Source organism: Salvelinus sp. IW2-2015, linkage group LG6.1, assembly GCF_002910315.2.
Source record: "Salvelinus sp. IW2-2015 linkage group LG6.1, ASM291031v2, whole genome shotgun sequence".
In the NCBI taxonomy this organism is placed as follows: Eukaryota; Metazoa; Chordata; class Actinopteri; order Salmoniformes; family Salmonidae; genus Salvelinus; species Salvelinus sp. IW2-2015.
In genome coordinates, this window is record NC_036845.1 from 11,985,204 (window position 1) to 11,999,552 (window position 14,349).

The 14,349-nt window shown below is 46.0% G+C and overlaps 1 protein-coding gene across 4 annotated transcripts in view; it reads left to right on the forward strand.

The window, feature by feature from the left end:
- The first annotated feature begins 1,248 nt into the window (after positions 1-1,248).
- The window catches only part of cspg5a (chondroitin sulfate proteoglycan 5a), a 29,374-nt gene continuing 16,273 nt past the window's right edge, over positions 1,249-14,349 (forward strand). For all 4 annotated transcript variants that reach the window (XM_023989081.2, XM_023989083.2, XM_023989082.2 and 1 more), the window contains exons 1-2: positions 1,249-1,756; positions 10,815-11,796. In XM_023989081.2, coding sequence (XP_023844849.1) covers positions 1,660-1,756; positions 10,815-11,796 — 1,079 coding nt within the window. In that variant the 5' untranslated portion in view covers positions 1,249-1,659. The remainder of the gene's footprint in view (positions 1,757-10,814; positions 11,797-14,349) is intronic.

The window sequence follows — 14,349 nt, forward strand, 5'->3', positions numbered from 1 at the left end:
TCTAATTTGAAATAGGACAGTCAATTATTCATTTGTTTCACACTGCATTTCTAATTGACTTACTTTTCACAATTCATTTAACAAATGTAGCATTTTCCAATTTTTTTATTATTTTGTATTAACTTGTAACACACACACACACACACACACATGCGGGCAAGCATTCGCATGCTCACAAAAACACGCACACACACACAACATAAAAGCCCGCTGCAGGGACTACTTCCCCTCTTCTTCCATGGTCATCCTCCATGGTCTTGTGGCCAGCCAGGTCACCCGTGATACAAGTCAGTATTCTAAGTCCATCCATGTCTGAGAACGTCGAATGAAGTGTAAAATGCCCACTAGGGGCAACAGTGAGCACTGTTAATTAGCTTCAAGCATCTGCCTCTGATTCCAAAGGTTGCATGTTGGAATCAAGCAATAGAAAGTTGTTTCTGATATTATTGTTTTAAGCCTATCCATTCAGAGTTAATGCCTAATTTTAAGAATTTGAACTTAACCCTAACCGTAAAAATCAATTTAATGCCTCAACTTAACCCTAACCGTAAAAATCCAGAGTTAATGCCTAAACTTAAAACACCTTGAAATTTCTCGTTTGACAAACATGGATGAACATGTAGCCTAATTCTGACCTGAGACTGTGAGAGCTGGTAGCTTGTGAAAGAATGTATGGGACCCCCACCGTCAGTACCCTGGGCCCTCCTCGTGCATTCATCACTGCATCCCAATGTCTCTCACACCCCGCCCCCTCTCTGCTCTTTGTTTCTTTATCCGAACAAACAATTAACCAAAACATGTTGTTTCTAAAGCATTAAAACCCAACTTTACTTTAAATCTCCCTCTCATCCAACTGTTATGTGGCATGTGGCCCATGCACCGAATAGAAGTTTGAGCACAGTGCTTAAAACCCATGATTTATATTTAACTTGATTTATTCAAACATTTGGCCAAAGCATCAATATCTTCAGGGAAATGCTTGAAACATTTGACAGTGGAAAATAAGCATACGCCTGCGCACTCACGCAGAATTATTATAATTTTTATTTTAAGTCTCCGTTGATAAATTGTGTTTAAAAGGCTGCTGAAATGCCGAGCTGAGTGTGTGCACTGGCAAAATCCAATAGTCTCAGTTGAATAGCAAATTGGTCCAAATTATTGAAAGGGAAAAAGTCTTGGGAAGAGGAGGGGTAGGAGTAGGAGACGGGAGGAGGGGGGCAGCAACAATCCTTTCCCCTTCCCATATGGTGAGAGCAGTGCCGATAGCATCACATTCCGCGGAGCGTCGCCTGTCGTCCTATGGTGAAGTGCCATCGCTCTAATCAAAGACAAACGGAGCCGCAGCTTTCGCTTGCGCTCAACTCAGCTCCAGTACGGAACGTCCATCCTTGGCTGTGCGAGGTCTCCGTCTGGCCGATATTCGGTGCCGACGGGGCCTTGAATGATTGAACTGTGGTTAATTGAAGAAGCGGGAGAAGTAAATACGAGCACACCACTCAAGACGAAGTTACTATGGAGAAGCGCAGGGAGGCAGGAGTCTAACGTGGATAGGGGGCACAAATCAAATCAAAATATTTACTATTCGGATTAATTCAATTTTGAACACTTCATTTTCAGAGGGATTTTCATCAGATTTTCTGGCAATTATCACACGCAAGCATGAACGGAAAGGAAGCGAGGTTTTGCAGGGGATGCTGGAGGCTACTGCTGCTGTCAAGCATTCTGGTTCTACACTTGATTCCCCTCTTTGTACATGGTAAGAAATCATATCATTTTTGACTCACAAGAAAGCATGGGTTGTCTCTCTGTTTTCCCTCGCATGCGTGTGATAGGCTGACCACGGTGAAACCAGTGACTAAACACACTTGCACAGAGAGTCAGTCCAACAAAGGGGACCAGTGAGCCTTCTATTGTAGACTGGAGCCGACTGGTCATGCGCTCACTCTCAGAATAGTGTCATTAAGCACTGCACCATAGGTTATCTTTGCCAAACCAATATTTTATTTGGGTTATGAGATGACATTCTGGGTGGGATATTGTGGGGCAATGTGTCAATTCCAAAGAGTGGCAATTGCACGGAGGTTGTATTGGTTTTTGGAGAGCCGGATGGCACAATTGCCTTTCAGCAATGACCCACTCTCTGTATCGGTGTTACCGGGTAATAGTGGCGAGCCGATGCGCTAGGACTGCACCCCCGAGGCTGCTGCTGTCACTATGGCAATGATGGAGCCAGGCGACACAAAGGCAGGATTACGGTCGGAGTCCCTGTTGCATTATTCATCAACCACTCTGAACAGACATTCTGATACAGCGCGCCTTGGCTTTTATAGAAAACATGAAAAGACACTGAAAACTCTCTTTCCTCATTTGTCTCATGCTGAATCACAGCACTTCTTACATATTAATAATGTTGTTGGCTATGAATAGCCCAGGGATAGAATCAATGTGACATCATGGGGATATAGGCTACCTAATTTAGTCGATTCATTTTTATTTAAATGTCCTTACTCGGTCGCCATTACCATTAGATTTTATGTTTGGCCACTTCCGCTTGGATGGGAGGATGATGTCCAGTGATTGTAGGAACGGGAGCGTGAATTGGTACCCTACTTACAGGCAATGTAGTCTGCGGAAGGATGGGATGTTAGGCTATATTTACTTATCCATGTGTCAGTATAAAAAAAAACGTCTGTGTAGCCTCTGGAGACTGGTCCGGGTTGGTGCGCTATTGTCCAACCGGCAAAAAGAAGATCAGTTTATGCCCATCACCGCCCAGCAACAGGGCACTGAAGACGGTACCAATGCGCCAAGACATGCTCAAACAAGGTCAAAATGCCCTGATTAAATGGGTGAATATTTAATATAACATCAGCCATGCCAAATATATACAATGATAGCGGCAGGAAAGTAGGGGGGCTGAGGGTGCAGCACCCTCTGATAAAAATACAATTTAAACATTAGTTCCACAAAATTTGTGAACTAGGCTTTTAATACTCCTGTAGGGAGGGTGAGCCCTCCATCATCCCCCTAATTTTCTTGCTTCACCGGTGGGCTGTGGCAGTGGCACAACCTGCTCCTTCTACTGTGAACACTGTGGTGACCAAAGAACGGTGTCCCTAACAATGACAGTTAATTACATGTCAGGGCTCCTCTTCTTGGTGGCATTTTCAGTCTTCCATAGTGAAGTGAAGAGATGGTTAGGGGGTAGTAGTGAGGGATGTGGAGGCACCCCCCCTCCCCCACTCAGAATGATGGCCGTGTGAGCAGGTTTGGACGGGTGTTGGAGGGGGTAATGGTAGTCAAGGCTCAGCCACATTTCCAGGATTTATGTCCCTGGGGCCAGCATGGTGATGGACTCTGGGAATGATGGACGCTGGGAAGGTCGGCCTCCCAGCCCGCCTGCCTGCCTCTCCCTCCCTCCTGCCTGCCTCTCCCTCCCTCCTGCCTGCCTCTCCCTCCCTCCTGCCTGCCTCTCCCTCCATCCTGCCTGCCTCTCCCTCCTTTCCTCTGCTCTCCTCTGGCCTGCTGACACACATCTGCCGCGGACAGATTATCTTTGAAGCGCAGTGTGTTAATCTGCAAGCCAATCCCTCCCAGCCTTTTTTTATATCATTTTAGGGGAAAAAACAAATTTAGATCATAACAGTCATTTTAAAATCAATATAAAGTAAATTGGAGAAATAGTGCACATCTCTCTCTCTCTCTCTCTCTCTCTCTCTCTCTCTCTCTCTCTCTCTCTCTCTCTCTGTGTGTTCTGTATGATGCCACTGTGGTATGTGCTCTGTGTAATGGTAAATGTGACCCAGGTTAGATATGCCACATGCTAGAACAGTCTACCTACATATCCTTCTTACATTGGTCTGCTCATTAGAAAACACCTGCCAATGGGTGTAGTCCCAACCCTCCTTTCTCTAGTCCCAGGAGTATACATTACTCATTTCACATTAGTCATACAATGAGCTTTGTTCACTGCTAGGTTGGACACATCACCATTGGAGAGCTGAAATCATTAGAACCTTGGGTGGATGACCTCAACCYCCCAGCACCTCACATGCTGCACTCCACCTCCTTCCATCTCAAACAATGGCTTGCTCAGCGCAAAGACGCCTCTGCATGTGTAACATGAAACCCGCTTTAGGCACACCCTCCTTCCCAAGCAGCTCCTCTCCGTGTTGCTTCAGGGGGATTGTGGGGTGACCTTGCATCTCATCATCAGAGGAGAAGCACGGAGAGAAGAAGACAAAATAGTGTTATCCCGTTCTCTCTGTCCTACCACCTGCACCCCCCTGCTCCAAGTTTCTGCCTCCAGTTGCCAGCAGGGGACCATTAACATAGGTGTCGGTTGGCTTGACCTGGCCAGCCGTTTAAACGTGTGTGTGAGCATTCCCATAGGTTGTGATAGTGTTAAGAAAGAATGTGCATCTTTGTGTTCTTGTACGTTCTAGTAGTCTGTGTGCGTGTCAGCGAGTTCATGTCAGTGCACGCGCCTCCTAATGTGTCAGCGCACATCTAGTCTCCTCAAAGCGAACCGTGCTCTGCAATGCGAGCGGAGCGTATTACATCACCGAGACGGCTTCCATAGTTGAGCCCTGTCCAATTAGCAGTCATTCCCCTACCTCCCCCTGTCAAAGAGGTGGTCCTCTGTAGCTCAGTTGGTAAGAGCATGGCACTTGCATCGCCAGGGTTGTGGGTTCAATTCCCTGAACCACCCATATGTAAAATGCATGACTGTAAGTCACTTTGGATAAAAGTGTCTGCCAAATGACATATATTATTATATTAATAAAGAAATCCACCACAACCACATTCAGCTGAACCAAGAAAGAAAGAACAAATGAAAGAAAAAGAGAAAGACAATAATCTTACTGATCGCTGGATTCATGTGGTCTGTATGATCCCTGGATGCCTTTGAAAGCGGGGAGTTGATCGAATCCTTGATTTTTAATTAGGCTAATCACTTAAATCAGTGGTTCCCAACCTTTTTTGGTTACTGAATTTAGCTCTGCCCGGAGTACCCCTGTGGTACCCCCTCATGGGCATTTTGTGGTATCATGAGTCTCAAGTACCCCCTATGGATAGGCCAAGTACCCCAGGGGTCCTAGTATCTCTGGTTGGGAACCACTGGCTTGAACCAATCAGGTGAAAGCAGGAAGGTAAAGGAGTAGTGTATGGAGTATGGACACCGGAGGGGCATGCTTAGAGAGGACAGGCTCCCTGTTCTGCATTTTGATAACACACACGCACACACACGACCAGGCACACACAAATAGCAAGTCTTCTGTAAACCACACACCTGCACACACACCCTTTGTTCTTACGCACTTAATATTGATGTCTGAAAATGTGAGTGTTAGCGTTTTGTCCTTGTATTGTGTGCGTGCGTGCGTGTGTTTGTGTGCAGATCTGTTAGGTTAGCAACGCTGCATCCACTCTCTCTCTGCACAGTGAGGGCAAGACTGTTGCCATGGCAACCCATCCCTCCTCCAGCCTGCCACCTGTTGAGCACAGAAATGAAAGGTTTTATGTGATGGAGGGAGGAAGGTATAGAGAGAGAGAAGGAGAGAGAGAGAGGGAGAAGGAGAGAGAGAGAGAGATGGAGAGAGTAGCAGAGTGGTAGGTGGAAATCAATGCAGGGGTATTCAATTAAGGCTGAATGCAGACCCATGCATATCCACTTTCATAGATATTAATGAGTGGTGTTGAGTAAAGAGAAAAAGGTTAATGCATTATTCATAATGGTTATATAGTGTGTGTGTGTTAGACGCGCGCATATGTGTGTATGTGTGTGTCTATATACAGTATGAAGGTTCTCTCTTGAGGATTGTTTAGAGGGAGCTCACTGTACAATCAATGGAAACGAGTGATCAGTCAGACTCACTCTCTCTCTCACACACAACCTCATAATCCTTTTCACTTGACTATCATCCTTTGCTGTTCATCTCTCTCTCTCTCTCATGCGCACCTAACTGCCATTCCGTCTGCTCATCTTTTTCACTTCACCATCCTCCTATCTCACACTCTCACTCTTGGCATCTCCATACTCTCTCTCGCTTACTCTCCTAGTGTCTCCCTCTGCTCTCAACTGCTTTCTCTCTTTCCCTCCCTCTCTTTTCCTTCCTCCCTCCCTCTCTTTCCCTTCCTCTCTTTCCCTCCCTGTCTTTCCCAGAGACATATAAACAGATATATTTATTTGAAGCTACAGCCAGCTGTGCTGTACTTTATCTCACTGCTCTGGCCACCCTTACCTCTGACCCTTCACCCCTATATCCTTCTGTCTGGGTCAGCAGACACTGCCTGGGAGCTCAAATCTGTCACAACCAATCCCCGTCCTCTTTACTGTCATAGCCAGTCTGTCATAGCCAATCACAATCCCCCGTTTCATTTGGAGGTAGGCAACGCATCCCAACTAACCAGGAAACAAAAGATTGGGCAGCTAGCCAACACCAACCCTGTTGTCCCTGGCAATGCCAAATACCTCTCATTACCCCCCCCCCCCCCCCCCCCCCCCCCCACCCTCCGAGCCCGATGCTCTGTTGCGAAATGGCAAGCCGATTCTCGTTATACTGTGGCTTTGGGAGTCCCTAAGGTACACTGGGGAATAGCTTTTCCCTCCCCCCCCCCCCCCCCCCCATACCCCCCAAACACCTCAGAATACTCTTTAAGGAGTGAGGGGGTTCCTTATGTAACACTGTCTGACAGTCCCGTCTGAAAGGGTAGCACAAAGACCACTTTATCCACCCCCCACCCTCCCAGGCCGCCACACACTGCTCTCCAACAGCCCTTGGCCAGGGGTCCGCTGTGGCCCCCGTGAGCCTCATTCCATCTGGGCCAGGGGGACAATCAGCAGTGGAGGCCAGGAACGGTGAGAAGACCAGGACTAAACAGGGATCTGACCCTACCCTGGCCCTACCCTGACCCTACCCTGGCAATCCCCGTTCAGGCCATTGTGGCATCATGCCAGGCTGCCACCTGTGGATCTAATGTCCGTTTTGTTGGACAGGCTCTGTGTCATAGTGGGCACAGTGTAGCTTGTTGGCTGGGATTGGGTTGGTGTTCAGGATGTATGGTTACTCATACTGAATAGGTAAGTCACCTTCCTCAATCTCACACAAGTCTCCCTTTGACATCAAATCTATGATTTACACAAAATTACACTGCATTTTCAGCGTTGTTTTTCTACCTCAAATAACGTTTTTAAGATAACACATGCAGATTTTCTGTTCTCTGATCTCCTAAAACTTTGCTTGATCATAAACAGTCTCAAATGCAATATGAAGTATTTTTAGACAGGTATTAGTAGTCTCGCCTTGCAACTGGATTTATCAAATCAGTGTCTTCACATTGTTTCAAGAGAATGAGACTGCTATTTGTCTCTGGTGTATACAAGTCTTTCATTGGAAACCTCAACTCAAGTAACTCCAAGAATGGTGTAAGTGCCTTCATGTGTTCTAGTTTGACTTCAGAAACAGCCGCACATATACGGCCAGGCCCACTCTCCCTGCCTGTGAGCAGAAGTCTCTATGACTAAACTTAAGTTTTGTTTATTGAATCAAAAGCCTTTATTTGTGGCTTGGTCAGGTGATGAGGAGATAGCTGTGTACCAGTGGGAGATACGGGCCTGCTGTTCACAGTGGTTCTCTATCTATGGGTCTTGGCTAAGGCTGTGAAATTTAGTGAACTTTCAATAAATGCCCTGGTTTTCCCCATATCCCGGTTGGAGGATTCCCGGAATCTGGAAATCTCCAACCAGGATTTCTGTAAAACCAGGGAATGTATTAGAAGTTAACGGGATTTTACAACCCTACTCCTGGCCGGTGGTGCCCAGCGAAATCAGCGGCCTGTCAAAAGTCTCCTTGTTAATCCAATTAGGCTAACAAGACTATGTGAGGATACATTTTTAATTGAAACTCACTTCAGAGAATCAGCAAAGCTCTCTGGCAGACAGACACACTGCTGCCTCCAATAGAGCGGCTCTTCAGGAGCACCACTGGTGTCCTCCCTAGAGAGAGAGAGACAGACAGACAGAGAGAGAAACAGAAGGGTTTGAGAGAGAGAGAGAGTGTGTCTCTACGTAGATGAGTGATTAATAACCTTTCCTGCAGTCAAATAACCAAATCGCCCCCTAGTGGCCTCATGGGTGGAATGTTATTAATATTTTTTGTAATTTCATAATTAATTAACATTATTTTTTTTAAACTGCTGAAAATCCGGTGTTTCTATGTCAAATGGTTTTGTTATATTTCAGTCTTCTGTGATGTACAGTATATAAAGTGTTATATTGGTATGCAAACTCAAATGTAATACATTTCAACTCTATATCTGACATTGTACAGGTGTCTTCTTTTCTTTAAGCCCATAACCACGTGTGTGAGGTGTATACTTTTGTTTCATAGTAGATTTGTTTAAGACTACCAAGTAACACTCTGTGTGACCCTGATTTAGCCCACTGCAGTAAAATGTTTTAAGAAGCCTTTGAAAATGATTTAGTTTTACCTTTAAGTAATCGCTTGAAGATTCGAATTTTGGACAGCCTATGATTCTCCATGATATGACATTGCTTATATGGTGATTATATGACCTTTTACAAGAGAGAACCACATGTATGGAATGTTTTACTTCATGAAAGAGTTGATGCCCAATGTAGTACAACAATATTTCTAAGGCTGTTAGCCCACTACACTGGCCATACTTTGAATGATACTGATATAGATGTTGATGGTGAAAACAACAGGAAACCCAGACTCAGCCAAGGTTACTGTTTGGCCATTTTGACAGAAACAATGAGACAGACCTTGTCTTTGGAACGTTACTTTCTGTCTCTGTTTGTTTTCCAGACATACAACTATTAAAGACGTAAAGTGACTGAGTGATTGTTAGAGCTGAACAAACACAGAAGTGTGACTAAAGTGTCTCTTTACCGTCGGAGGGAGCTGTCTGTTGAGTAGCCTTTTCCCCTGGGGACTACTCACGCAGAGTTAGCTAGCCTGTTCTGTTCCCTGTAGAGTCCATCACTTACTGAGGGAATGCCCGTGTGTGTCCGTGCGTCTCTGTGTGTGTGTCCGTGCGTCTCTGTGTGTGTGTGTGTGTGTGTGTGTGTGTGTCCGTGCATCTGTGTGTGTGTGTGTGTGTGTGTGTGTGTGTGTGTGTGTGTCCGTGCATCTGTGTGTGTGTGTCCGTGCGTCTCTGTGTGTGTGTGTGTGTCCGTGCATCTGTGTGTGTGTGTGTCCGTGCGTCTCTCTGTGTGTGTGTGTCCGTGTGTCTCTCTGTGTGTGTGTGTGTGTGTGTGTCCGTGCATCTCTGTGTCTGTGTGTGTGTGTGCGTGTACTGTATATTCCCTTTAAAGTATATTCCCTGAATATGTGTGTAAGCGTGGCGGTCCATAGGGGTTTTGGCAGAAGCGACGCTACTCAGAATGTCAGATGATGTCTTTAACAGCAGTGTGAGTAGCAGAATGAGTGTATCTGGTGGATGGATTAACCCAAAATTCATCCTCATTTCAAAAGCCTCTGTTTCTCTAACTACAGCAGAAATAAGCCCAGGATTCTACCCATTAACTTTATCTGCTTAGTAATGTAATACTCTATTGGACTACTGTATATTTCCTACAAATAATGCTAGTATAACAACACCTGGTTTTGTTGAAGCTTTGTGAGTTATTTGGTTGTCATGCACCACTTTTTATTAAGAAATTGTTATATTGTTTGATATGAGATATTGGTTTGTGTGGGCGTGAATGTTTTTTTGCTGGACACCACGCTGAAACCTAGACACCACGTCACAAATGGCATAGCGCTTATTAAATATGATGATGCCATTTCTGTGAAAGAAAACATGTTGGTCTCTTACTGACAAGTAAATCCAACACTCTTTCTCTGAACGACGTGTGTGTCTGGTTCAAGTAGTGTGTCTCCTGTGTTTCTCTCAGCGCTGCTCTCTGTGAGACTGCAGGGTGAAGATGCCATATGACCGTCTCCAGATCACTCCACCTCCCACAGGGAGCCCCGGAGCCCCTAAACCCCAAACCATAAGCCCTAATCCCAGCTCCTTGCCATTCAAGTACATTAGTCAATTATTACACATAATCCATGCGGTTCGCCAAAGCTGCTTTAGGAGAGAAATAAGGAGCTACACTTGGCTAATGTAATTGACCAGTGGATAAGTATATGGCCAGTCCACCTTGGTTTAATTTGTTTTGCATTTTAGCCTCAGGGTAATGCTGGACTGCTGAGCCATCTTGGGAGACAGATACCGCCCAGTGACTAGGGACTTGAGTCATGATATGTTCAGTCATTCAATTGACACAGCTCGTATGTGGATTCTTGGCTGAAGCCTCAATGCAAGAAAGTCACTGGTCATCTGATAGTTTGTTCGGTTGGTGTTTGTTTACTACAGATGTAGGATGTTAATTTGACCACTCTTTTGTTGCTGAGAATTTCCCTCACAGCAGGAAATGCAAACTTGTAGTGTATCTGAGGTTTAAAAAGGCCTCTAAGGTTTGTAATTTCCACTTAAAAAATGTCAGACTTGACTTGCCCTAATGAAAAATCTATCAACCCCTACATTTTTTTTTTCTAATCCACATAATAATTCACATTTCCTGTTGCTGCAGGATTATTTTCATGCCGTAGCAAACTGGCTCAAATTAAGATCCTACATCTGTATCTCTGCCGCTTATAGTAGGTCTAGTTCTTGTGTCCGTGTTTTGTATTATGAATGACATTAAGTGGACAGATTGATAAAAGGATATTCACTCATGGCTGTGTGTGGTTATGAGACCTGACCCCTGACAACATTGTTTTCTTGTATGTTTTCAGGGAACACTCTGGGGTCCAATGTCACTGAGTTGGACACCACAGCCAACGTGACATCCCTGTCCAGTAAGGTCGAGGAAGCGGCCAAAGTGAATGATGTTGTTATCGAGGTGACCAGGGTCAGCGCCTCAGTCAGCCCCGTCGTCACGGTGACCCAGAGGGCCGGCCGCATGCCCCGCTCCAAAGAGGAGCAGGGCAGCGGCATGCTGGGAGAAGAGGTGTTGCCAGCCGAGGAGGAGGTGGTGGCCCCGCCCAGGATCAGCCCCGACTCAGCAGAGACAGAGCTCCTTCTGCCTAGCAACCCCCGTGGCCCCGAGGAGGAAGAGGATGAAGAGGAGCACACCGACCCACCGTGGCTGAACGCCAGAGACAACGTTTTTGACCTAGACCGCCGCTTCCGAGAAGGAGTAGCCAATCTAGCCACCACCACTGCCCCTCCCCCCGCCGCCGCTAACCCCTCTCGCCCGGACGTCCTCACCGTAGACTTCTTCGACCCCGCCTCTCGCGGCCGCGGCCTGGACCTAGCCCCTCCCTCTCCCTCCTCTTTGGCCCACGAGCTCCAGGGCGGCGACCCCACTTCCTGGGCCATGCCAGACAACTACGACTACCTCACGCCGTACGAGGAGGGTGCGTCGCCCACCCCTGATGAGTACTCCTACAGTACCACTACTGATACCTTGGATGGGGATGACGACTTGAGGCTAACTGCCGAGCCTCCATCCCGCTCCAGGCCAAGGGATCCCCCAGGTTCCGGCTCCTTCACCCCAGACAAGAGGCTGCCCAGTGGGGATGCTGCTGCTGCTCCAGAGGGCCCTGCGGCAGCCCCTCCAGCGTTACCCGTGGATGGCTCAGACGGGGCCGGTGGCTGTCGCCAGGGCTACGTGAAGCAGAATGGAACCTGCCGCTCCCCCTGCGACACACTGCCCAGCTACTGCTTCAACGGAGGCCAGTGCTACCTACTGGACGGCATGGGGGTCTTCTGCAGGTGAGAGATGGAATGAGCACAACACAACAACACACACACCACACACACACACACACCACACACCACACACACACCACACACACACACACACACACACACACACCACACTCATGCCCTTACATCATAGGCAAGGCAACCAGATGGAAGAAATCTAATTTACTAACATATCAGAGATAAACATTGAACCCAATGAAAACCATTATCTCTGTCTACATTACAATAACAGATATCTACACCTGGACAATGTGTATAGAAAGTATGAGCTAGCCTGATGATGGAATGAGATGGGATGAAACCAGTTCCCCATCACCACACACACCACACACACCACACACACACACCACACACACACACACACACACACACCACACACAACACACCACACACACACACCACAACACACACACACACACCCACTACACACACACACACACGGAGATGACGATCATACACCTTCCACTTGTGTTTTACAGTATTGTATTGTACATATGTTTTGTAGTGGTCCTGTGTGGCTCAGTTACAGTATTAAGAGCATGGCACTATCAACACCAGGGTGGTCGGTTTGATTCCCACTGGGGTCACATACAAAAATGTGTGGACTCACTGTTGTCACCTGCTTCGTAAATGGCATATATTACAGTACTGTATGGGCCAATGCAATTTTAGTAAAGCAAAATACCCCAGCAACTTCATTTTGGATATATGTTCACAGTATAGGGGATGCATTACATACAGTATATCTTTGATCTGGTCATTGTCAGATTATTTTAAATTTACTGTGAAGTATACTCATAATAGTGGTAATAGTGCAGTACAGTATATATCATACTTCACATGTTTCTACTTAACAAACATACATTTTCATTATGTACATCTCAAAATCTGCAGTAGACCAACCAATATAAAATCTACAGGTTTACCAAACGGTTAAGTGATTATCAATTAACAGCGGTCGGATTAAGTAATAGTCAAATGTATTTTAACAAATTAGAAGAGAATCATATCAAAAGTGATGTGAGCATTTCATTGTAAAAGGCAATTACTTTAAATGAACATGTATTGCAATGTGCAACATGTTTTTCTAGATTAAACACTGATTAAGTTTGGTGAAAAAGTGACTGTATGATTTGGTGTGTTTTACAAGGTTCCCAATCCTGGTGCATTGATACCTGGCCAACAGATCTTTATAGAGGTCACCATGAGGAGAAAGTGTAAGCCAGGTTACATGAGAAGGAAAAATCCCCTCCTCCCCAAACTCCTCCAACCCATTGTTATAAAACCCCTCGGATCATTATGCAGAGCTATGCCAAGATATTTATTTCCCTTAATCCTGTAACTCACCGAACGAACCAATCAGCAGGGAGAGATCAGAAATTAGCAAACATCTGTGTGGATTAGCATGCAAATGTATGCGCGGTAGCAAGTCCCTGGATGGCCATCGCCTCCTGACTGCCGCTGATGGAGATGATGATGGCAATGAGAGCTGGCGCAGATGAATCGAACAGACAGGGTCGCCATGCCAACGCGATTATGTTCACACAACAGGAGAGCTCACACAAATGTATGTGTGCACATATGCTCAAGTTGAGACACACACACACACATGCAGGTACGCATACACACGGACGCACACACACACACAAAAACACACACACGCTTTGCTTTTACCATGAGCCCAATAGAACCTCTCCCAACGCAAGGCCCTAATCATGACATAATGACCCGCTGTTCTCCTCCCCCTGCAGACACACAGTTTCTCATCAGTGTGTGGCTATACAGTTCAACTGTTCAGTGACTTGACACTGACCTCTTGACTCTGACAGTTTCCTGTGGCAGGTCAGCAGTAGGTAATCTCCCAGCAGGCCTAAAGGCCAGAGATGAGGTGTGTGATTGAGATGGCAGATGCCCGATCTTTGCAGAGATTGGTCTTATCCTTTATACTGGTTTCTAATCATTGGAGCCACGGTCCATATAATCCTCATTTACAATCATTGGAGCAACAGTCCATAGAGTTGGAAAGCCAAGAGCAATATCGCAAATCACTCCCATAAAACTGAACTAGGATACTACAGCAATGTGGCTGCAGGTAGGTACTCTAGTGGTTAAGAGCGTTGGGCCAGTAAACAAAATATCGCTGGTTCGAAATCCCTGAGCCGATTAGTTGAAAAGTCTGATAAGGTGCCCTTGAACAAGGCACTTAACCCTAATTGCTTCTGTAAGTCACTTTGCGTAAGAGAATCTGATAAATGACTCAAATGTAAATGGTTATCACTACATATTTAGAAGACAAGGTCTTTGGTGGGCTTAAAGAGATCATAGTAAACCATAAACAAACAGTAAACAATGCACTAAGTACATTGATTTTGATGTCTGTGAGAAGTCCATATTAGATGACACTGTCCCACGAGACTGTTGGACTGAGTCAGTGAAGATCTGTGTTACACTGAGGGACAGTCCAAGTTCTGTCTGAGGTTGGGCTAAGAGGCAATATGGGTCAGTGGAGCTCTGGCACAAGTGTCTGTGTGTGTCTGTGTGTAATGGTGAACTGAGGCT